The sequence below is a fragment of the Ahaetulla prasina genome, chromosome 1, assembly GCF_028640845.1.
Source record: "Ahaetulla prasina isolate Xishuangbanna chromosome 1, ASM2864084v1, whole genome shotgun sequence".
Classification (NCBI taxonomy): Eukaryota; Metazoa; Chordata; class Lepidosauria; order Squamata; family Colubridae; genus Ahaetulla; species Ahaetulla prasina.
In genome coordinates this window covers 306,541,306-306,563,017 of record NC_080539.1, presented here as the reverse complement: position 1 = coordinate 306,563,017, position 21,712 = coordinate 306,541,306, and the positions used below count along the sequence as shown (strand labels likewise).

The window sequence follows — 21,712 nt, the reverse complement described above, 5'->3', positions numbered from 1 at the left end:
TTGGGTTCCCGGCAGCGTACCATCACGGGACAAACCCGTGTGGTACGCTAGTCAGGACGAAATTATGTCGCCAGTACCGTCAGAGCCGTCAGTGCCGTCTAGCACAGTGCCGCTGTTGTAAATGACCAGGCCAAGCCACCTCTCAGTCGCCGATGGAAAAAACGACCTAAGGTGTAAGCCGTAGATAAAATAACGGCATTCTAGGCAGGCCATGGTAAAAGTCAGCAGTGGGGGGGAAGAGCGATGTTCCAGGTCATGAAGTGAGGAGAGAAGGGTAGGATAGGGGCAATAGTCATGTCCATACAGGCCCCACTCCAGCCACCGATGTTGCCTGCGGTCCAACACCCAAGACTCAGCATACCGCATACCAGCAAAATAATAATGTACTGTTGACTTAAAAATTGCTAAAAAGAAAATATCTGGTTAAAAATATGAGTGGTTAGCAGAAAAGGAATAGTGTAAAGGATGGTTTGGAATTTTAAAAAAATTAAACCTGCTCAAAGAATGTGCTAAGCCCCTACTATGAAATGCACCTGTATTTCTAAAGCTGCTTATTAAATCCATCTTATCTCAGCGTAATTGTCTGGCAGTCACCTTAAAGAAATGTTAGAGTGAAGACATAAACAAGCATAAGACCTTTTACCAAGTTTGCTTGGTTCGCCAGTTGCGTCCCTTCCTTGACCGGGATGCCTTATGCACGGTCACTCACGCTCTGGTTACGTCTCGGCTGGATTATTGCAATGCTCTCTACATGGGGCTGCCCTTGAGGTGCACCCGGAGGCTACAGTTAGTCCAGAATGCAGCTGCGCGAGTGGTAACGGGAGCCGTTCGTGGCTCCCATGTAACACCACTGCTCCGTAGTCTGCACTGGCTTCCTGTGGTCTTTCGGGTGCGCTTCAAGATTCTGGTTACCACCTTTAAAGCGCTCCATGGCTTAGGACCCGGGTACTTACGAGACCGCCTGCTGCTACCTTATGCCTCCCACCGACCAGACACTCTCACAGAGAGGGCCTTCTCAGGGTGCCGTCCGCCAAACAATGTCGGCTGGCGGCCCCCAGGAATAGGGCCTTCTCTGTGGGAGCACCAACACTCTGGAACGAACTCCCCCCTGGCTTACGTCAAGTGCCTGATCTTCGGACCTTTCGTCGTGAGCTTAAAACATATTTATTCATTCAAGCAGGACTGGCATAAATAGCTGTTTTAAATTGGGGTTTTAATAATATTTTAAATTTTTAAATGTTTTAATAATCGGCCACATAGTAATAGTTCTTTTTAAATTCTTTTAATTGTATATATTCCGTGTTTTATTTTGGCTGTACACCGCCCTGAGTCCTTCGGGAGAAGGGCGGTATAGAAATTTAATAAAATAAAAATAAAATAAAATAAATAAATAAGAGATGGCCAGGAGATTTATGAAGCCATATAGGTTACAGCCAGGTAGGCTTAGGGGCTGCAGTGAGACCCTTTCTGATTTATAGAGTTGGGGGAATATGATTGGTCAGTTCTGAAAATTTCACATCCATATTTTTCATTTAATTCTAAGCCTGGCTTTTAATAAAAAGATACCTAAATTGATGGTGACAGAGTTTCAGCTTAATATGCAAATTTTATTTCTGTTGAATAATTTTCCCTGCAGGAGAATGAAATACAAGATTCTTTATTATCTTCCATCAAGCTTGCAAAAAGAGTGAATTGGTCACTTCTGCAAGCTGATGAATTTTCATGACCATTTTTCTGCAACTGCTTTAAACATGATTTGAATACTACTTGGTCAGATATTTTTTAAATCTATTGTATATTCATTATGTGGATAGGCTCCAGGCAATGTATCATGAAATGGGAAGCTGAGTATTAGGTATGTATATATGCAGAATGGAACTGAAGCAATGCTCATTGTGAAGAATGCTTTTTTAATGCCGCATAATGCAAAAATATAGGGTGACCCAACCACATTCCATAAGAGTGAGAAATATTGTGAGACTGTGCAGAGGAAGTTATTAAAGTTATATAGAAAACTTGTCTGTTACATATATAGGAAGGTCTTGGCACATTTTGTCTACAGTGGATAGGATGTTTAATTTACATGCTAATGCAGACTTACCTAATTTGAATTTTTGAAGCTAAAACCCAAAATCAACATTTTCCCTTAAGTTTTGCAAAGCAATTTCATAATTAGAAATCTACATGAAATGTATACACCATATACGGACCAAATATAACAAAGATTATAGAGAAAATGTGTATGAAATTCATTAAATTAAGGGAAATCATTTACAAAAGTTGTGTATGTTAGAAAAACGCACCTTTCAGGAGACATAAAAAATCTATTCATTTATATGAAAATCTACATGAATTGCCATGACGGTCTTTTTTTTTTTTTTAGGGGTCTTATAGTGGGATGTAACAAGAAATGAGAAATTGAGTAAATTAAACCTCTGAGTTTTTCCTATCTCTAATAATGACTGAGAATCAGCTGTGGTGATAAAGACATCTGGCTAGAAATTGGGAGGTTGGAAGTTCTAATTCAGCCTTAGGCACAAAGCCAGCTGGATGATCTTGAGCCATTTATTCCCCCTCAGTCATAGGAAAAAAGCAAGAGACCGCCATTTCTGAAATCTTGCCAGAGGACAATTGAATTGAATTGTTTTATTAAATCCTGTTTATAGGATTTCTGCTGGTCTTTGAGACTAAACAACACACAAACTAACAACCAGAAAGAGCAGGTCATCTTCACTGGATATGTTCAGGGACAGAGTAGATATCAAAGAAAACACTACCGTAAAAGAAATGGAAGCACTGGAGGTCTATAGAAGTGATTCATAATTATTATAATTATTATCTAATATTAGATACAAACTTAAAGTGAACAGTTCCAAATTCGATTGCAGAAAATATGACTTCAGCAATAGAGTGGCCAATGCCTGGAATGTACTACCTGAGTCTGTGGTTTCTTCCCTAAACCTCAAAACTAACCCTAACCCTAACCTTAAGACTGTCTACTGTTGACCTCACCCCATTCCTAAGAGGTCTGTAAGGGGCGTGCATAGGCGCACCTGCATGCCTACCATCCCTGTCCTAATGTTCCCTTTAATTGTATTCATTTTATGTATTCAGTTCATGCTTATATATATTATCTAATACGTACTAGACAAATAAATAATAAAAATAATATTTTTATTAAAGGCTACAATGAAAAGAGAAAAAATTAATGCCAGCTAAAAAATAAAAGAAAGTGTAGAAAAGAAAAAAGAACAGAAAGATAAATAGAGAAGGAAGAAAAAATAAAAATATAGTAAGGAAAAAGAAAAATATATAAAGAAATGACTTCCTTCTTCATCACCGCATATATAAAGAATTTAAATTACTTATCACCTTCTTTCAAAATACAACAAATGATCTCTTCTTCCCATAACTTTCCGTTATGTATAAACACATCCCTAAATCCCTTGTTGTAAGTCATGGTCAGTAAAAGTCCATTAAGAATAGAATAGAATAGAATAGAATAGAATTTTATTGGCCAAGTGTGATTGGACACACAAGGAATTTGTCTTGGTGCATATGCTCTCAGTGTACATAAAAGAAAAGATACGTTCATCAAGGTACAACATTTACAACACAATTGATGATAATATATCAATATAAATCATAAGGATTGCCAGCAACAAGTTATAGTCATACAGTCATAAGTGGAAAGAGATTGGTGATGGGAACTATGAAACGATTAATTAAATTAATTAAATTAAATTAATTACTGCAGATTCAGTAAATAGTCTGACAGTGTTGAGGGAATTATTTGTTTAGCAGAGTGATGGCCTTCGGGAAAAAACTGTTCTTGTGTCTAGTTGTTCTGGTGTGCAGTGCTCTATAGCGTCGTTTTGAGGGTAGGAGTTGAAACAGTTTATGTCCAGGATGCGAGGATCTGCAAATATTTTCACGGCCCTCTTCTTGATTCGTGCAGTATACAGGTCCTCAATGGAAGGCAAGTTGGTAGCAATTATTTTTCTGGAGTTCTAATTATCCTCTGAAGTCTGTGTTTTTCTTGTTGGGTTGCAGAACCGAACCAGACAGTTATAGAGGTGCAAATGACAGACTCAATAATTCCTCTGTAGAATTGGATCAGCAGCTCCTTGGGCAGTTTGAGCTTACTGAGTTGGCGCAGAAAGAACATTCTTTGTTGTCCTTTTTAATGATGTTTTGATGTTAGCTGTCCATTTGAGATCTTGCGATATGATAGAACCCAGAAATTTGAAGGTTTCTACTGTTGATACTGTGTTGTCAAGTATTGTGAGAGGTGGAAGTATGGAAGGGTTTTTCCTAAAGTCTACCACCATTTCTACGGTTTTGAGTGTGTTCAGTTCCAGATTGTTTTGGTTGCACCACAAGGCTAGTCGTTCGACCTCTCGTCTATATGCGGATTCGTCATTGTCTCGAATGAGACCAATCACTGTTGTGTCATCTGCGAACTTCAGTAGCTTAACAGATGGATCATTGGAGATGCAGTCATTGGTATACAGAGAGAAGAGAAGTGGGGAGAGCACACAGCCTTGGGGGCCCCTGTGCTAATTGTACAGGTATTTGATGTGATCTTGCTTAGCTTCACCTGCTGCTTCCTGTTTGTTAGGAAGCTTGTGATCCACTTACAAGTCTGTTCCGGTACCTGTAGCTGGTTTAGCTTAGTTAGAAGAATGTCTGGAATGATGGTATTGAATGCTGAACTAAAGTCTACAAAAGGGACCCTTGCATAGGTCTTTGGAGACTCAAGATGTTGTAGGATGTAGTGCAGAGCCATATTAACAGCATCATCTGTTGATCTATTTGCTCGGTATGCAAATTGCAAGGGGTCTAAAAGCGGATTCGTGATGGTTTTCAGGTAGGAAAGCACTAGCCTTTCAAAGGTTTTCATGACTACAGATGTTAGAGCAACTGGTCTGTAGTCATTCAGTTCCTTGATGGTGGGCTTCTTTGGCACTGGGATGATGGTAGAGCGTTTGAAGCAAGAAGGAACATAGCACATCTCTAGTGATTTATTGAAAATATGGGTGAAGATGGGTGCCAATTGGTCAGCACAGACTTTTAAGCAAGAAGGAGTTATCTTGTCTGGGCCTGGAGCTTTTCCTGGCTTTTGTCTGTGAAATAGGTCCTGCACTTCCTTTTCTGTGATCAATAGGGGTTGTGAACCCAATGAAATGGGGTCAGTTGTAGGAGGCTTGGCTGTTGTTGGTGTGTCTGAGATGGGGGTTGTGGAGATAGGTGGCTGTAGTTTCCTTTCAAACCTGCAGTAAAACTCATTCAGGTCATCTGCCAGTTGTTGATTACCTTCAGCCTGGGAAGGAGGTTTGCCATAGCCGGTGATATTTTTAAGAGTTTTCCACATGTTTGCTGGTTCATTTGCTGAAAATTGATTCTTTAGCTTTTCAGAGTAGCTTCTTTTTGCTGCTCTTATCTCCCTTGTTAGTGCATTTCTGGCCTGATTGTACAGCATTTTATCACCTTTTCTGTAGGCTTCCTCTTTGGAATGTCGTAGCTGCTTAAGTTTAGGTGTAAACCAAGGTTTGTTATTACTGTGTATTCGCAAGTTCCTTGTAGGTACACATAGGTCTTCACAGAAGCTGACATATGATGTTACAGTATCTGTGAGTTCATCCAGGTCTGCAGAGGTACCAGAGTTACCAGAGATAGCAACATATCTGTTTTAACCATGGTTTAACAGACTTAACACAGGAGTGCTGTTCAGCAGGTTCTGACAGGTTCTGGAGAACCGGAAGCGGAAATTTTGAGTAGTTTGGAGAACCGGCAAATACCACCTCTGGCTGGCCCATAGTGGGGTAGGAATGAAGATTTTGCAGTTTCCTTCCCCTGGAGTGGGGTGGGAATGGAGATTTTGCAGTATCCTTCCCCTGGAGTGGGGTGGGAATGGAGATTTTGCAGTATCCTTCCCCTGCCACGCCTACCAAGCCACACCAAGCCCACCAAGCCACGCCCACAGAACCGGTAGTAAAACAATTTGAATTCCACCACTGACTTAACAGAATACAGAATTGAAATGTTTTCAAGATCTCTAACTCTCTGCTCAGGCAGGAAACCCTGTGTTAGATTCGGGCAATAACGAGGCAGGAGACCAGATGAGTGACAACAGCTCTTTAGTTTATAGTGAACCCAGCAGCGAACAACAGAAAAAACCCTCTTTATATACAGTTCAGTTGGAGGCAGCGGCCAATCAGCAACGTGCTATTTCCCGCTCTAATTTCCCTCCAAAACTCTTAAAGATACATTACACTCCTTCCCTCCCAGAAAACATTTTACCCCTATTTGCATTAAATTAACATCTTATTTCTCTACGTAGTCACGCAAGTAGACTGGGCGTCTCCTAACTCTTTCGGACCTGCGCAATTCATTCTCTGGCAGTGAGTCGAGCTGGCCGGAGGGACTGTTTGTTCCTCTCAGCTCCTCCTCTAGGCCATCCGGCCCTGGATTATTTGCCGAATCGTCCCTGCTTTCTTCAGGAGGGACCGGTTGGTGTCGCTGGACCTCATCGAACTCAGATAAGTCCCGCGTTTGCCCCGGGTTTGAGTCAGCTGTGGATTCAAACATTGGATAGTCAGGGCCTGTTTCTGGACTTTTGGTTGTTCTTTTTCTTAATTGGTCTATGTGGCGCTTCCAAACCCGGCCATCCTCTATCTCTACCCGATACGATTTGGGTCCGGTTGTTTCAATGATTGTCCCCTTTACCCAATTTGGGCCTTCTCCGTAATTGTGTACCCATACTGGGCTTCCCACTGTCATTTCTCTTGTTTTACCGTTTGTCCCTTTGTACCCGTCTGGGGTGTAGTTTGGGTTTAACCGGTCTAATGGGCACCTAAGCTTCCTGCCCATCAGTAGCTCTGCTGGGCTGCGGCCAGTTGCTACACAAGGGGTTCTGTGTTGTACTGCTAGGAAGGTGTCAATTTTTAATTGCCAATCGCCTGGCCTGATTCTGGACAATGCTTCCTTTGCACTCCGTACGAAACGTTCTGCAAGGCCGTTCGTCGCAGGGTGGAATGGCGCCGAGAGGACATGCCGGATGCCCTCTTCTGCCAAGTACCCCTCAAACAGGGTCGCTGTGAATTGAGGGCCGTTGTCGGAAACTAGGGTGTCGGGTAACCCGTGGGTTACAAATAGACGGCCTCGGCTGTCATGGATCTCATAAGAATGATTTCCAGCCATTTGGAATAGGCATCGACTACCACTAGGAATGTTTGCCCATGGAAGGGGTCAGCAAAATCGATGTGGCTCCTAGACCATGGGCCCTGGGGTCTCTCCCACTCCCGAGTTGGGGCCGTTGGTGGTAGTGGTCTGGACTCCTGGCAGGCTTGGCATTTTCCTACCCTGTCACTAATCTCCGTGTCCATCAAGGGCCACCACACATAGCTCCTTGCTAAACCCTTCATTCTCACGATCCCAGGGTGGCCCTCGTGCAGGAGTTCCAAAACTTTTTTCCGCAATTTCTCCGGGATCACCACTCTATCCCCCCAGAGCAGACACCCTCCTTGAGCCGACAACTCCCCGCGTTTCTTTACATATTCCTTAAACCGCTCGCCGCAGCGGGCCATCCTCTTGCACCCAACCAATTACAGTTCTTATTGTAATGTCCTTGTAAGCCGAGCCACCTCCTTGGAAGTGACTGGACCCGAGTCCAAAGAGTCAATTAGCAGGATGGTGTGCCCGGAGTGGGGTCTTCGATAGTCTCTGGTAGTGGGCATCTGCTCAAAGCGTCTGCATGCCTAACTCTTTCCTGGCCGATGCAACAATTTGTAAGAATACGCAGCCAGAAAGATAGTCCATCGGGTCAGTCTAGGCGAAAGTGCCACGGGCGTTGGGCGATCGCCTGCCAACAGACCTAGTAGGGTCTATGGTCTGTGACGATTTCAAATCACGGCCAAATACATATTCATGGAACTTCTTTACCCCGGAAACTATGGCCAAGGCTTCCCTAACTAGCTGACTATAGTTTCTTTCAGCCGATGACATTGTTCGGGAGTAAAATGCTATAGGGGCTTCTGTGCCATTTGGCAACCGGTGGCTGAGCACAGCCCCCACCCCGTAGGGAGATGCATCACAAACTAACACCAATGGCAGCGTGCCATTGTATTGAATCAGTAGGCTATCGCTAGACAGAAGGTTTTTTACTGCTTCGAATGCCCTAGCTTCCGCCTTTCCCCAAGACCACACAGCTGTCTTCATTAGTAATTTGTGTAGCGGTTCGGCTATGGTCGCCTTATTTTTTAAAAATACCGCGTAAAAGTTGACCAGACCTAAGAATGCCTGTAACTCCGTTTTGTTTTGGGGAGCTGGGGCCTTCCTGATTGCCCTGACCTTGCTCTCAGTGGGGTGGATTCCCTCCTTGTCTATCCGGTAGCCCAGGAATTCCACGGATCCTGGCATTTATTCAGTTTGACTTTGAGACCGGCGGACCGGAAAATGCCCAAAACTTTTCTCAGCCGTACCCCTAATTCTTCTAGATTGTCGGCGGATACCAGTACGTCATCAAAGTACGGTACCACCCCGGGAAGTCCCTGCAATAGCCGCTCCATTAGGTTCTGAAATAACCCTGGAGCCACACTAACCCCAAACTGTAACCGGGTGCATTTAAAAGCACCCCTGTGCGTTACTATCGTTTGTGCTTCGGCCGTGTTGCTATCTACGGGTAACTGTTGATAAGCTTGGGCCAAATCTAGCTTTGCGAAGACCTGGCCTTGCCCCAAAGAGTGCAGTAAGTGTTGTACTACTGGGACGGGGTAGGCACTCTTTTGCAACGCTTTATTAAGCGTTGCCTTGTAGTCAGCACAAATCCGGACCGACCCGTCCGGTTTGATTGGGGTGACTATGGGTGTCTCCCACTTTGCATGGTCAACTGGCACTAGTATTCCCTGGCTTACTAGTTTGTCCAGCTCCCGGTCAATTTTGGGCTTTAGGGCGAACGGAACCCTCCTAGCCTTTAACCGGATAGGGGCAACCTGTGGGTCAAGGTTAAAGGAGATCGGGGTCCCCTCGTACTTGCCCAAACAGTCTTTGAAGACGTCCCCGAACTCCTTCATTAGTTCGTCTTTTAGGTCGACATCGTTTCGGAAGACTCCGGTCACTCCCATGCCCAATGCCCGGAACCAGTCCAGTCCCAACAAGCTCGGCAAGGTTCTGTCGACCACGGTGATGGGCAGGGTCTTGTTGTGCTGTCCATACTTGACTTGGACGGACGTTACCCTCGGACGGGATGCGATTTCCTTGGTAATCTTGTACCCTTAGTTTCTGTGGTTGCAGCTTGCGCTTCGCGATGGCTGGCAAGCGTTTCACGAGTGTCCCAGGACATGATCGTGATCGATGAACCGGTGTCCACTTCCATTCGCACGGCACCCCTTCAATGTGTTTTAGTAAAATCTTTTTCAAGGCGTGGCTGCTTGGCCTACTCTCACGGCAGTCTGATTAAGTTTCGCCTTTTTGAATCGACCAATCACGGGCCTCTTCGTTGTTCCAGCGCTCTGATTGGTCGGTTTGAATTTTGGCGGGAAGGTTGGGGCGCTCGACAGGCCTGCGCTATGTGCCCTTCCTTCGCACCGCCGACAAGTCGCATCCTTAAACTTGCAGTCTTGTCGTTTGTGTTGTCCCCATAACTCGCGCATTCGCCCCGGTCTTCTTTCTCTGGCCTCCCGGTGTGGAAGACTTCTTCCTCTTCCTCGCCTTCCTCCTCGGCCTGGACTTCCTCATTGTGGACCGGGGTTGTTTTCGCCCCAGTCCCCGGCGCGATCGGCGTTTGCAGGGTTTCTGCCGCTTGGGTGGACATCTCATGAGCCCTGGCCTCGTCCAAGGCGACTGCCAGTGTTAGGTTGCTTCTGGACAGCAGCCGCCGTCGCAATCGGATGTCTCTGACCCCGCAAATGAGTTGGTCGAGTAATGCGTCTTCCAAGTCTCGATATTCGCAATGGTTGGCGGCTTTTCTCAGCGCTGCCATGTACACGCGAATCGATTCGCCCTCTCGTTGCATCCGTTGCCGCAATTCGAACCTTTGAACAAATTTTGAGGGCGTCGGTGCGTAGTGAGCCCGAAAGTGGTCTGCAGGGTTTGCCACGGTACCGACTGTACCGGCGTTGGCTCAGCGACTCTGCGGTGTCGAAAACTTCCGAACCGCAGTGGCTTAGGAAATCGCTCTCTTCCTGTTGTCGGAGACCCCTGGAGTTCGTTTGCTGCGAGGAAACACTCGAAACGAGCCATGTATGACCCCCATTTTTCTTTGGCTGGGTCGAATGGCGCTGGCGGTGTGTAGCTGGACATCGCTGCTATCCGCCCTTATTTTGCTGGGTTCGCGTATTCCTGGTTAGCTCAGCTCTTTCCTGGCGCTCTTTTGCCTCGCGATCCCACCTTCGTCGCCAGTGTTAGATTCGGGCAATAACGAGGCAGGAGACCAGATGAGTGACAACAGCTCTTTAGTTTATAGTGAACCCAGCAGCGAACAACAGAAAAACCCCTCTTTATATACAGTTCAGTTGGAGGCAGCGGCCAATCAGCAACGTGCTATTTCCCGCTCTAATTTCCCTCCAAAACTCTTAAAGATACATTACACCCTGTACCATTTCAGACAAATGGTTGTCCAATCTCTTCTTAACAACCTCCAGTGTCAGAGCACCCACAACTTCTGGAAGCAAATAAACCTACTTTTTATTCCTTTCTTTTACTTTGCATTATCTTGATACTTAATCCCTTCAAATAATATCCTAGAACTTGATTTCTTTTCATTGTTTCGTGGCTTTTGTCACAAAATTCTTCAAAATGTTAACAAGTAGTTTTTGTAAATTTAATGTAAGTCACTTTTTAGGTTTGTTATCTGTACATCCGTCTTAATTATTAAGACATCAACCAGTTTCATTTGTATATCCAGTGTAGCATCTTTTCCCATATTATTCTTGTAGCCTATCTCAGTCTTCTTCCTCTTCCATAACATTATTTAAATTCACTGCATCCATAGAGGTAGACACCTTTAAATTTAATTTCTGGGTCCACTGTTCAAAAAATATACTTCAATATGTTGAATGTGAATATATTTTGCTTCATTCTAGTAAGTCAAATTTAAGTGTACTTCTCTTTTAATTGTAATCTTTAGTTCCTTCTGTTTCCCTCTAGTGCCCAACTTTCAAAGTTCCATCCTAACAAGATTTTTTTAAAAAAGAATTCAAAACAATAACATTTTGCCATGGAAGGAGTTTTACAATTAATTCCACTGAACAACAATTTTCTCAAACTTTTTTTTCTCTAAATTTGTTCACTCTTCCTTTGTAGTTTTGTTTTGCAATTTGATCTTCCATCTTCCTCCCTATATGATCAAACCACATCACTACACTGATTATTTACTTTTATAGCCTATCCATAATCACTCAGTACTCATTCATGCTTGAACTTCTCTTCCTGGTTCACCATACAGTTCTTAAACACAGGTAGTCCTCAACTTACAACAGTTCATTTAGTGACTGACTGAAGTTACAACGACATGGAAAAAACTGACTTAAGACTGTTTTTCACACTGACAATCATCGCAGCATCCCCACGCTCACATGATCAAAATTCAGATCCTTGGCAACTGACTCATATGTATGACGGTTGCAGTATCCCAGGGTCATGTGATCAACTTTTGGAACCTTCTGACAAGCAAAGTCCATGGGGAAGCCAGATTCATTTAACAACTGTCTTATTCTCTTAACAACTGCAGTGATTCACTTAACGACTTTGGCAAAAACAGGTCATAAAATGGGGCAAAACTCACCTAACTCTGTTGCACAGCAACAGAAATTTTGGGCTTAATTGTGGTCGTAAATCGAGGATTACCTGCACCCATTTCCCATTGCATTTACCTTATGTTGTTTCTGAGGTACCCAATCTCATGCTATGTATCAGGATTGGCGTAGGATACTTTAGTAATATACTATTTTTATTTCTTTCAACGTTCATTCCTCATAATAAACTACTGTATCTCCTACCCATTACCTTTCTAGACATCTTTCTAAGCAGATATTCACCAGACACCTTTTTCATGTATTCTTGAGTCTCATAATAGCTCATTCTTCATGTGATTGTCTCAGTCCCACCTACATATTTATGTCACCCTAGCAGATCACTTGTTCTCCCTTGGTTGCATTAATTCAGACTATTGCACAATATTTCCAAAAAACGTATCTGGCTTTTCCTTTATTGTTATTCACTGAAGCGCAACACTCAGCTATAATTAACCTACAGATTTCTACTTTCATACACACCCACAACAACCTAGAGAAAACAAATTCATTTTTTCTGACACACATATTAGCTTTTTCATTCACAAGTAAACGTACACCTTTGCTTCAAGATGAGACAACACACGTTCAAGTTTTTTTACATGCTTTTTCTTACACTTCATATAACACACACACACACAACATATTTTTTCATCCATTGGTGAATTCAAATTTATATTTATCCCTCTTGCATTCTAAACTTTTTTATATCATGGTAATCGCTAAATGGGCCTTTTAGATATTGACTCCATTGCTCATCGTATTGGTCAACTGAGGCTTTCAGATAAAACTTTTTAATAAGATGGAGAAGATGTAGCCCAGCTTATGAGCCTTAGCTGATAAATAGGTACCTCTACCACAAACAACATTTTCTACTAATAACAATGACGGCACTAGCTACTTTTGGTCTACTATAGCCAGTATATCACAAGTGCAACTAAAAGCCAGATTTACCTCAAGGATTCTCACAGTTTTCTGCCCAAATTAGACCCTACAATCCAGAGACTACCTTCCAAGCAAAGTACTGCTCTTGCATCTAACCAGCCAGGATATATATGTAATATAATGCTATATTTATAACTAGCTGGTTACTGTTAACACTGAACAGCAGTATTTCTATTCAGGAAAGAAGGATATACAGTATTGCAGCCTCAGATCGCATGTCCCACCATTTATTTAATATTTATTTATTCACTTGTGCCAATGAATGGAGATTCGCAGAGAAATAGCAGCAGCAGGAGCCAAAACAATGAGAACAAGGACTCAAATGAAATGCCCCAGAATTTGAGGCCCTGTATTAAACCCAGCTACTCGTTGATTGGTGCACACTGATCCCAGGCATTGCCACACAGTCAGCATTTTTTTCTTTCTGGCTGTTTGTTGCTGTGTTGCAGTCAGGGGATATTCTTGCTGCCAAGCTACTGGAAAGAACATTGGCTTGGTGGGCATTGGAAATAGAAGGTGACACCCCTTTTGCCCTCGCCGGCAGAAAGCCGTATGGTACAGTGATTCAGGCAGGGAGTTATAAATGGCTCTAGCAGAACAAACGTGCAGCGGCTGTGAATGAGAAAGCTTGTTTGCTGGCTCATTAGGGGAAACAAACAAAAACCTAGAGGCCACTGGAAGATGAGGAGGGGGGAGAATCTATCAGTCAGAGGTATCTTTATTAATATCAGACAAATGCTGGAGGGGATGGGAAGGGAGTCAAAACCAAGCATGAAGTCAGAAAGGAAAGTTTCACAGAAATTTTGCCCTATCCACTGACTCTATACTATCGAAAGTCGCTGATGTTTTTCTCAGATTATGGCTCTGACTAGGATTTTCCCAGCGTGCTTCCCAAATCAGCTGTTTGTGGCATGAGGATGAAAGAGAGATGCTGGGGGTCGGGGGGGACGGGACCACTAAGGGATGGGAAGTGACAGGATAGGACCTCAGCCCAGCACTTCACAGGGTCAGGCAGCGCACTGCCAGCCTTTGAACAGGTGCATCCTCTCCAGCCTCCTAGTCTTTGGGTGGGAAGCGTCTTTCATTACCCAGCATTATGTTCTGTTTTGATTTCTGCTAAAAATACGTCTCCCCTCTCTTTGGGGAGGGGGACTAGGGAATCTAACTTGCCTGCCTGGAAGGAGAGTCCCATAACAATCTACTGCAGGAAAGCCACTTTTTTTTTTTTTTTGCCCTCCCCAGTCATCCAGCTAACAATCTGCTGGCTGAAAACAAAAGCCTGTCTGAGACAACAATGCGATTTTTTTAAAAGAAAAAGCAGGGAAAATATAGTCACTCCTTGGCTTTTCAGAACGCAAGAATGGCTCCCCACACATCCCTCCCGGTTACAACAAAGGCAGCACTCACAGAATGGTGCATTTTGGACATCAGAGGTGAAGCTCGGCAGATTCCACAGCAGGGCTAAAAGAGGAGAGCCATCCGTCGGCCTTTCTCAGTACTGGTTGCACAGCATACAGGATCATGTTTTGATTACAAAAGCCCTGCCTGGGCTCCCAGCCAAAAGTACCGGCTGCCACATATACGAAAGCAGAGGCAGGCAATCAAAGCGCTTGTGTCCTCCTCTTCGTTCGCCTTTCAGTGCGAATGTACGTACCCTTTGCTTCTCCTGTGATTACCTTTACAATTCTGGCTGTCAGAGTCCCCACATGGCGCATCCGACTAGCAGGAACTGGAAAGACTGGGAGGGTGAGGTATCCTCGACCATCAAGAGCTAGGCTCCACATTCTCGGCACTTATTTGCATCGTGGGCTAAACGTACAAATGATTGTTAGGTGAATGCTCACAACCGTTTGGAAGATTCTGTCAGTCTGAGAGCTGGTGTTGTTTGTTTTTGTTCCTTGATAAAAGTTTATGTCAGCAGAGATGGTGATGTGCTGGAAGCCTGGAGAAGAAAAACAGAATCCTACATTCAACCTACATTCAAAGAAGGAGAAGGAGGAGGATCAGTGAAACGGCAGGCCAGCTAAAAGTCTATATTTGGCAAGGCACAGGAACAGATTGTCAAGGAGCACGTTTGCAAGCCTTTTAGAAAGAATGCGATCATTATTGGGTGCCAGCCCGGCTTTCAAGAGCGTGTTGTGTCAGACCAACTGGATCATTTTTTATGACAGAAGGACTAACTAACTAAGTAGACCAAAGAAATGCTGCAGATGATGTGCACGTTGTTCTTAGGGAAGTATCTGACAGGAACACTGGGAAGATTATGGGGCAAAATAAATAAACATTCATCCAGATGGGTTTGGAACTGGTTGAGCAAGCACCTCCAAAGGGTTCTGCAAATTGGAGGGGTAGAAGGGTCCATCCTGCCTGGCTGCAGGTAGTAACAGGTGTCTGAGGAGACTATCCAGACCAGAGGTGGGTTTCAGCAGGTTCTGACCAGTTCTAGAGAACGAGTAGCAGAAATTTTGAGTAGTTCGGAGAACCGGTAGTAAAAATTCTGACTGGCCCCACCCCCATCTATTCTCTGCCTCCCAAGTCCCAGCTGATCAGGAGGAAATGGAAATTTGCAGTAACCTTCCCCTGGAGTGGGGTGGGAATGGGGATTTTGCAGTATCCTTCCCCCAGGAATGGGGTGGGAATGGAGATTTTGCAGTATCCTTCTCCTGCCACACCCACCAAGCCACACCCACAGAACTGGTAGTAAAAAAATTTAAAACCCACCATTGATCCAGGCAATCAATGGTGGATGTGAATTTGGATTCCTGCTGCTAATATGCACATCAGCTGTTTGTTGTTAGCAACAGAGATGGGGAAGGTGAATTGGAGACGGTGTAGTAGGTAATAGGTTTTAAGCAGTGGAGCCATCTGGCTAGTGCAGCGGTAGAGTTTTTCAGATGAGAGGTGTTTGGGATGATTTAATAAATTCCTGCCCGAGGTGTAAACACACGTTCCATTTCATACATTCGGTGAGCGTATGATTATCTCACCTTCCTTATGTTTAAAAATCACAGAATCATACTAGACAGGTCAATTCACCTAACATAAGATATCCTGCATTTAAAATAATTTATTATTCTGTGTCCCTGGTCCACTTTGGGATGAAACAATTAGGAAGATTAATAGAATAGAATAGAATAGAATAGAATAGAATAGAATAGAATAGAACAGAACAGAACAGAACAGAACAGAACAGAACAGAATAGAATAGAATAGAGTTTTTTATTGGCCAAGTGTGATCAGACACACAAGGAATTTGTCTTGGTGCATATGCTCTCAGTGTACATAAAAGAAAAGATACATTCGTCAAGAATCATAAGGTACAACATTTAATGATAGTCATAGGGTACAAATAAGCAATATCAATATATTTATATTTATATTAATATAAATCGTAAGGATACAAGCAACAAAGTACAGTCATACAGTCATAAGTGGAAGGAGATGGGTGATGGGAACAATGAGAAGATTAATGGTAGTGCAGATTTAGTAAATAGTTTGACAGTGTTGAGGGAATTATTTGTTTAGCAGAGTGATAGCATTTGGGAAAAAACTGTTTTTGTGTCTAGTTGTTCTGATGTGCAGTGCTCTATAGCGTCGTTTTGAGGGTAGGAGTTGAAACAGTTTATGTCCAGGATGTGAGTGGTCTGTAAATATTTTCACAGCCCTCCTTTTGACTCATGCAATATACAGGTCCTCAATGGAAGGCAGGTTGGTAGTAATTGTTTTTTCTGCAGTTCTAAATATCCTCTGAAGTCTGTGTCTTTCTTGTTGTGTTGCAGAACCAAACCAGACAGTTATAGTAAGTTGAAAAGGAACAAGGGTTAGTAAGGGTTTTGTTTTTTGTTTTAGCCTGGTTTGCTTTCATAAGATTTCAGGCTCTTTGCAGAGCAGGTTCAGATGTGCCCAGTACACCTTCACTCAATTCAGTTGGAATCTACATCTGTATGAAGGTCAGTTACATGCAAGAGTCATAGATAATAGAGACATTTCCCTCGTTATCCCAACACCCTAAAGGAAAATATATGGTTATGACTCAGCCCAATAGGTGAACTTGTTCTACAAATGGGCAGTACTGAGCTTCAGGATTTAATGACTGTGGTCTATACAACAGATCTCCTAATGTTTGGGCTGGCAACTGTGGCTGGCATCTTTAGAGGCAAGTCGGTCTGCTATGCAGGGTATAAAGACAGGTGCCCAGTAAATCCCTGCTTAGTTGCCTGTGGTCATGAAATCCTATGCCAGTATATTATTCTAGATACCTTTATTAATCAACTAAAAGCTTCACAAGATATATGAATTTTGCCTTTTTCTTTTTTTTAAAAAATGATGTTTTCCAAAGAGGCACTCTAAATCGAATAGTGTGTTCATGGTATCAGTTGTACTCTTCCCTGCTAAGTAATGTTATAAACATCCTTCTTTATATATATATTTGTTTTCCTTTCTTTTTCTTTATACTTTTTCATACTTCTATCGCTATTCTCTTTTTAACTCTTCATCTTTTGTCTTGATCATTAGTTTAGGTTGTTTTTATTTGCATCTTTGCAAACTATAATATAACTTCTGAATGTTACTTTTGTATCTTTATGTCTCATTTCTTTGTTCAGTCTAGTTCTTACGACGCTGCCTGGCAGACAAGAGTGCCACAGAGTCCCCCAAGGACACATGGGGGAACAGTAGAAGCTACTTAACCCAGCTTGCCCAATTTGTATTCCAGATGCGGGGGGGGGGGGAGGTGGGCAGGGAGAGAGACACCTGGTTGCTAGATACTGCAGCCAAGGACTGTATTGGCTGCAATTTAAAGGAGCAGTAACCCAACATGGCAACGTGGCTGGAAGTCACTAGATTGGGGGAAGTTGGCTTGTTTGACCCTTCTCGACCTTTATCACCTCCCTCCGATTTTCTAGTTAGAGGGAAGATACAAGTCTTTATATTGGTTCCCAGTGGAAACATGCAAACAGAATGCATATGCAAAAGGTGTTTTTTTCAAGAGGCAACTGGATTTTCGGGATTTTCTTTGAAAACGTTTCACTTCTCATCCAAGACGCTTCTTCAGCTTTTGCCTGCCTGAAGAAGCTTCTTGGATGAGAAGCGAAACATCTTCAAAGAAAAACCAGAAAGTCCAGTTGGCCCTTGAAAAAAGCACCTTTGGGACAACCATGATCTGGATGAATCTCCATAGACAGAATGGGTTAGGTTTGCCCTCTCCCTGCTTCATTCATCCACTAAAATTTATAATCAAACTCAAATATATAACCAGGAACTTCTGGTATGCTTAACAATTAACTAACTAGATCTAAGGGATTTTTTCCTATTTCTCAGGAGATTTCTTTCCATTTTTATTTTGCTTTCAGATGACCAGAACTGATCCTATGTACAGTCACACTGATTTTATTATAGAATGACATTTTGTCATTTTCCAGTAACTAAAAGGACCAGAGGATGGGAGCAGAAATGGTGGGTTTCAACCCTGCAGAAGCAACCCGGTGTTCAAATTCAGACCCAAGGTTAGACATCCTTACTACTCTCCTCCCCCCTCCATTTAATGTATTGGCAGAAACAGCTGCAGGCAGTCACTGTATTCACTCTTCAATCCTGCAAGGGACGGAGGAGCAGGCTCGTATTACATTTCACCCGGGGCGAGTATTTGGATGGAAGAGTTGACTCTGACTTTCAGGCAAAATTTTAAAATGTTACTTCACATCCCCAAATGTGTAGTCTCACTTGAGACCTACATGAATATATTATTTGTAAAACTCTATCCTTTCCACTGCCTTATTTATTTATTAGTTCCGTTTATATATGCATTTATTTGTTCACCCACTTGCCTGGTAGTTCAGTCATGGTGATGATGGTGGTGATAGCAATAGCAATAGCACTTTGACTTCTATACCGCCTCACAGTGCTTTATAGCCCTCTCTAAGCAGTTTTCACAGAGTCAACATATTGCCCCCAACAATCTGGGTCCTCCTTTTACTGACCTCGGAAGGATGGAAGGCTGAGTCAACCTTGAGTTGGTGAGACACGAACTGCCAAACTGCTGGCAGCTGGCGGTCAGCAGAATTAGCCTGCAATACTGCATTTTAACCACTACACCACCACAGCTCCTGGTGATGATGGTATATACATCATTTTTAGAAAAGTAAAAGGAGAATTTGGAAGCATTGCTACAACCTGGGTTCCTTTGGATACTTATTTGCTTGTTGCACTTACTTGCCCTCACATGGTCCAGATTGACATACAGCCATGCACCACAACTAATATGTACTCTGCCAAGGTCTGTCTCGTAGCTCAGTTGCCCCATGGTTCTTGATGAAAGCATGTTAGACCCTGACAATCTGCATCTTGATACATACATTGGGTGCTGAGATCTAATTAATTAGGTTCTGACTGGTAATAAGGGGAAGAACTACATCAGTTTCTAATGAAGATAAAGAAAAACAAGAAGGCTAGGATGAAAGATAGTTCAAAGAAATAAAGAATTAACTTGATGAAATGATCAGGCAGATGGAAACTAAAAATAATCACATAAACACACAAATTCATAAAAGAAAGTGGTCCTATGGAATTCCCCTTACAATTAATATGGGGATTTCAAAGCTTAATTATTAAATTATATCCCAACTGTGCTATATTTTAAGCAGATCAGAATATGTTCACTAAAGTATCAAAACAAAGTTATTCCACATTTTCAAAAGGGCTGATGTGCTTTTAATCAAACTCTGGTTCCAGTGTTGATTATGTGTTCTTTATAACTGCAATCTTTATAAAAGCTTTATGGCTTTTAGTACCGTTGATGACAATTTTCATGTATTTATTTTTATCCCATTATTATTATTATTACTTATAAATAACCCAAGGAGATGACCATACCTAATATTCCTTCCTCCTCTAATTTCATCCACAACAACCCAGTGAAGTGAGGTGGGCTGAGAGAGAGCGATTGATCCAAAGTTTCCCATCCGATTTCTTCATGTCTAAGATAGGTCTAGAACACACAGGGTTTCTAGCCTGGTGCCTTAACCATTAGACCAAACTATGATCACTAGACTAACTCATGATCCCTCTGACTGGGCCCCTATGTTTTTCTCAAAAAATGTATTCCAATATTGCCCTTACTCTGATGAGGCTTTGGATGACATTTTATGTTGTTACCATGATGTCAAATCAGAGAGAGAGCACAATTCTTCTAGTGGCATAAAAAAGCATTGGCAACTAAGAAAGCAACTCCAATTATGGCTATTCTCCTTTTGTGCTGATACTTTATTCCTTGTAAGTTGTCAAATGTTTCCAGTTACTCAATTCTAACTGCAAAAGAAAATGGGAATAATAAAGGGAGGAAAACCAGGGGTGAAATGCTACCGGATCGGAGGGGATCACGCGATCCGGTAGCGATGGCGGCTGCTGGTTCGGAGGACCGGTAGCAAAAAATCCCTGGCCCCGTCCCCCCTGCCTCTGCTGAGCGGCACCATCTGCAGAGGGTTTTGTTTTTTTTTACTTTTAAAAGCCGGTTTTGCTTCAGCCGAAACAGGCCTTTAAAAGTAAAAAACAGCAGAACCTTACTTGTACTCTTGTACTTGTACTCTTACTTGTAGAAAACATGTTTTCTACAAGTAAAAGTAGAGATTCTAAGGCACTTACCTCATTACTGATGAACGCATGGCTCTCTTTCCAGCCAGAAAGCAGTTTCGGTTTCAGCCCAGACAGAATCAATCTATTCTGCTAATCTATTTCCTCGGTGATCAACTGGCTGGCTTTGCTAGCTGAGGAACTCTGGGATTTGAAGTCCACAATAAAATAAAATAAAATAAAATAAAATAAAATAAAATAAAATAAAATAAAATAAAATAAAATAAAATAAAATAAAATAATAAAATAAAATAAAATAAAATAAAATAAAATAAAATAAAATAAAATAAAATAAAATAAAATATTTGTGCAGCTTTCTGAGATTTGGTTTGTTTCTGTAGTGTTTCACTCTAACTACACAAACACACAAAATCTCAGAAAGCTGTATGTGGCATATTGTGTGTGTGTGTGTGTTAGTTGTGTGTGTGTTAGTTGTGTGTGTGTAAAGTGTGAAAGTTGGTTTTTGAGCTTTTTGTTGCTGTGTGAAGTGTGAAGTGCAGCTGCTTTTACATTATGTGTGAGTCAGTTGTGTGTGTTGTGTTGTGTTGTGTGTGTGTAAAGTGTGAAAGTTGGTTTTTGAGCTTTTTGTGGCTGTGTGAAGTGTGAAGTGCAGCTGTTTTTACACCGTGTGTGAGTCAGTTGTGTTGTGTTGTGTTGTGTGTGTGTAAAGTGTGAAAGTTGGTTTTTGAGCTTTTTGTGGCTATGTGAAGTGTGAAGTGCAGCTGCTTTTACATTGTGTGTGAGTCAGTTGTGCTGTGTTGTGTGTGTGTAAAGTGTGAAAGTTGGTTTTTGGTACCTCTTATTGTTTTTTTATACTTTGTTTATTATTTTTATTATTTATTGTTATTGGCCATGCCCACCAAGCCATCTGACCACCAAGCCACGCCCATCAATTAAGCCACGCCCACAGAACCAGTAGGGAAAATTTTTAGATTTCACCCCTGAGGAAAATCCCTTAAATTAATTTTCTTGTAGCTACTGCTTGTATCTTGCCTGACTTTGCTTCATTTACAGTAGCTAAGCTGTAGTTAGCTTCTTCTCTCAATTCAACTGGTTGTAGTTAATTAAGATTCCAGTCCTACATACATTCTTCTGAGTAGGCTATAGTTCTAATTACCCTAGAGCAAAAATACCAACAACCAAGTGTATTCAGAAGATCCAGAAAGTCTAGTCCCAATCTTAAGAGCCTGGCTTTAATTATACACATTTCAAATGAAAGGTAAAGTTGAGAAATACATCCACCCATTAAAAAAAATGACATCACTTTATCATATAGAATGCAAGTAGAAGGGGAACGGCAACTTTTAAAGTCTGTAGGTTACACTGTGTTTCAGAAAAACATTGTTATT

The 21,712-nt window shown here is 42.3% G+C and overlaps 1 protein-coding gene across 1 annotated transcript in view; it reads right to left on the bottom strand.

Moving 5' to 3' along the window:
* The window catches only part of CCDC9B (coiled-coil domain containing 9B), a 79,100-nt gene extending 64,461 nt beyond the window's left edge, over window positions 1-14,639 (bottom strand). The window contains exon 1 of the mRNA XM_058162107.1: window positions 14,145-14,639. Coding sequence (XP_058018090.1) covers window positions 14,145-14,165 — 21 coding nt within the window. The 5' untranslated portion in view covers window positions 14,166-14,639. The remainder of the gene's footprint in view (window positions 1-14,144) is intronic.
* Window positions 14,640-21,712: the final 7,073 nt, after the last annotated feature.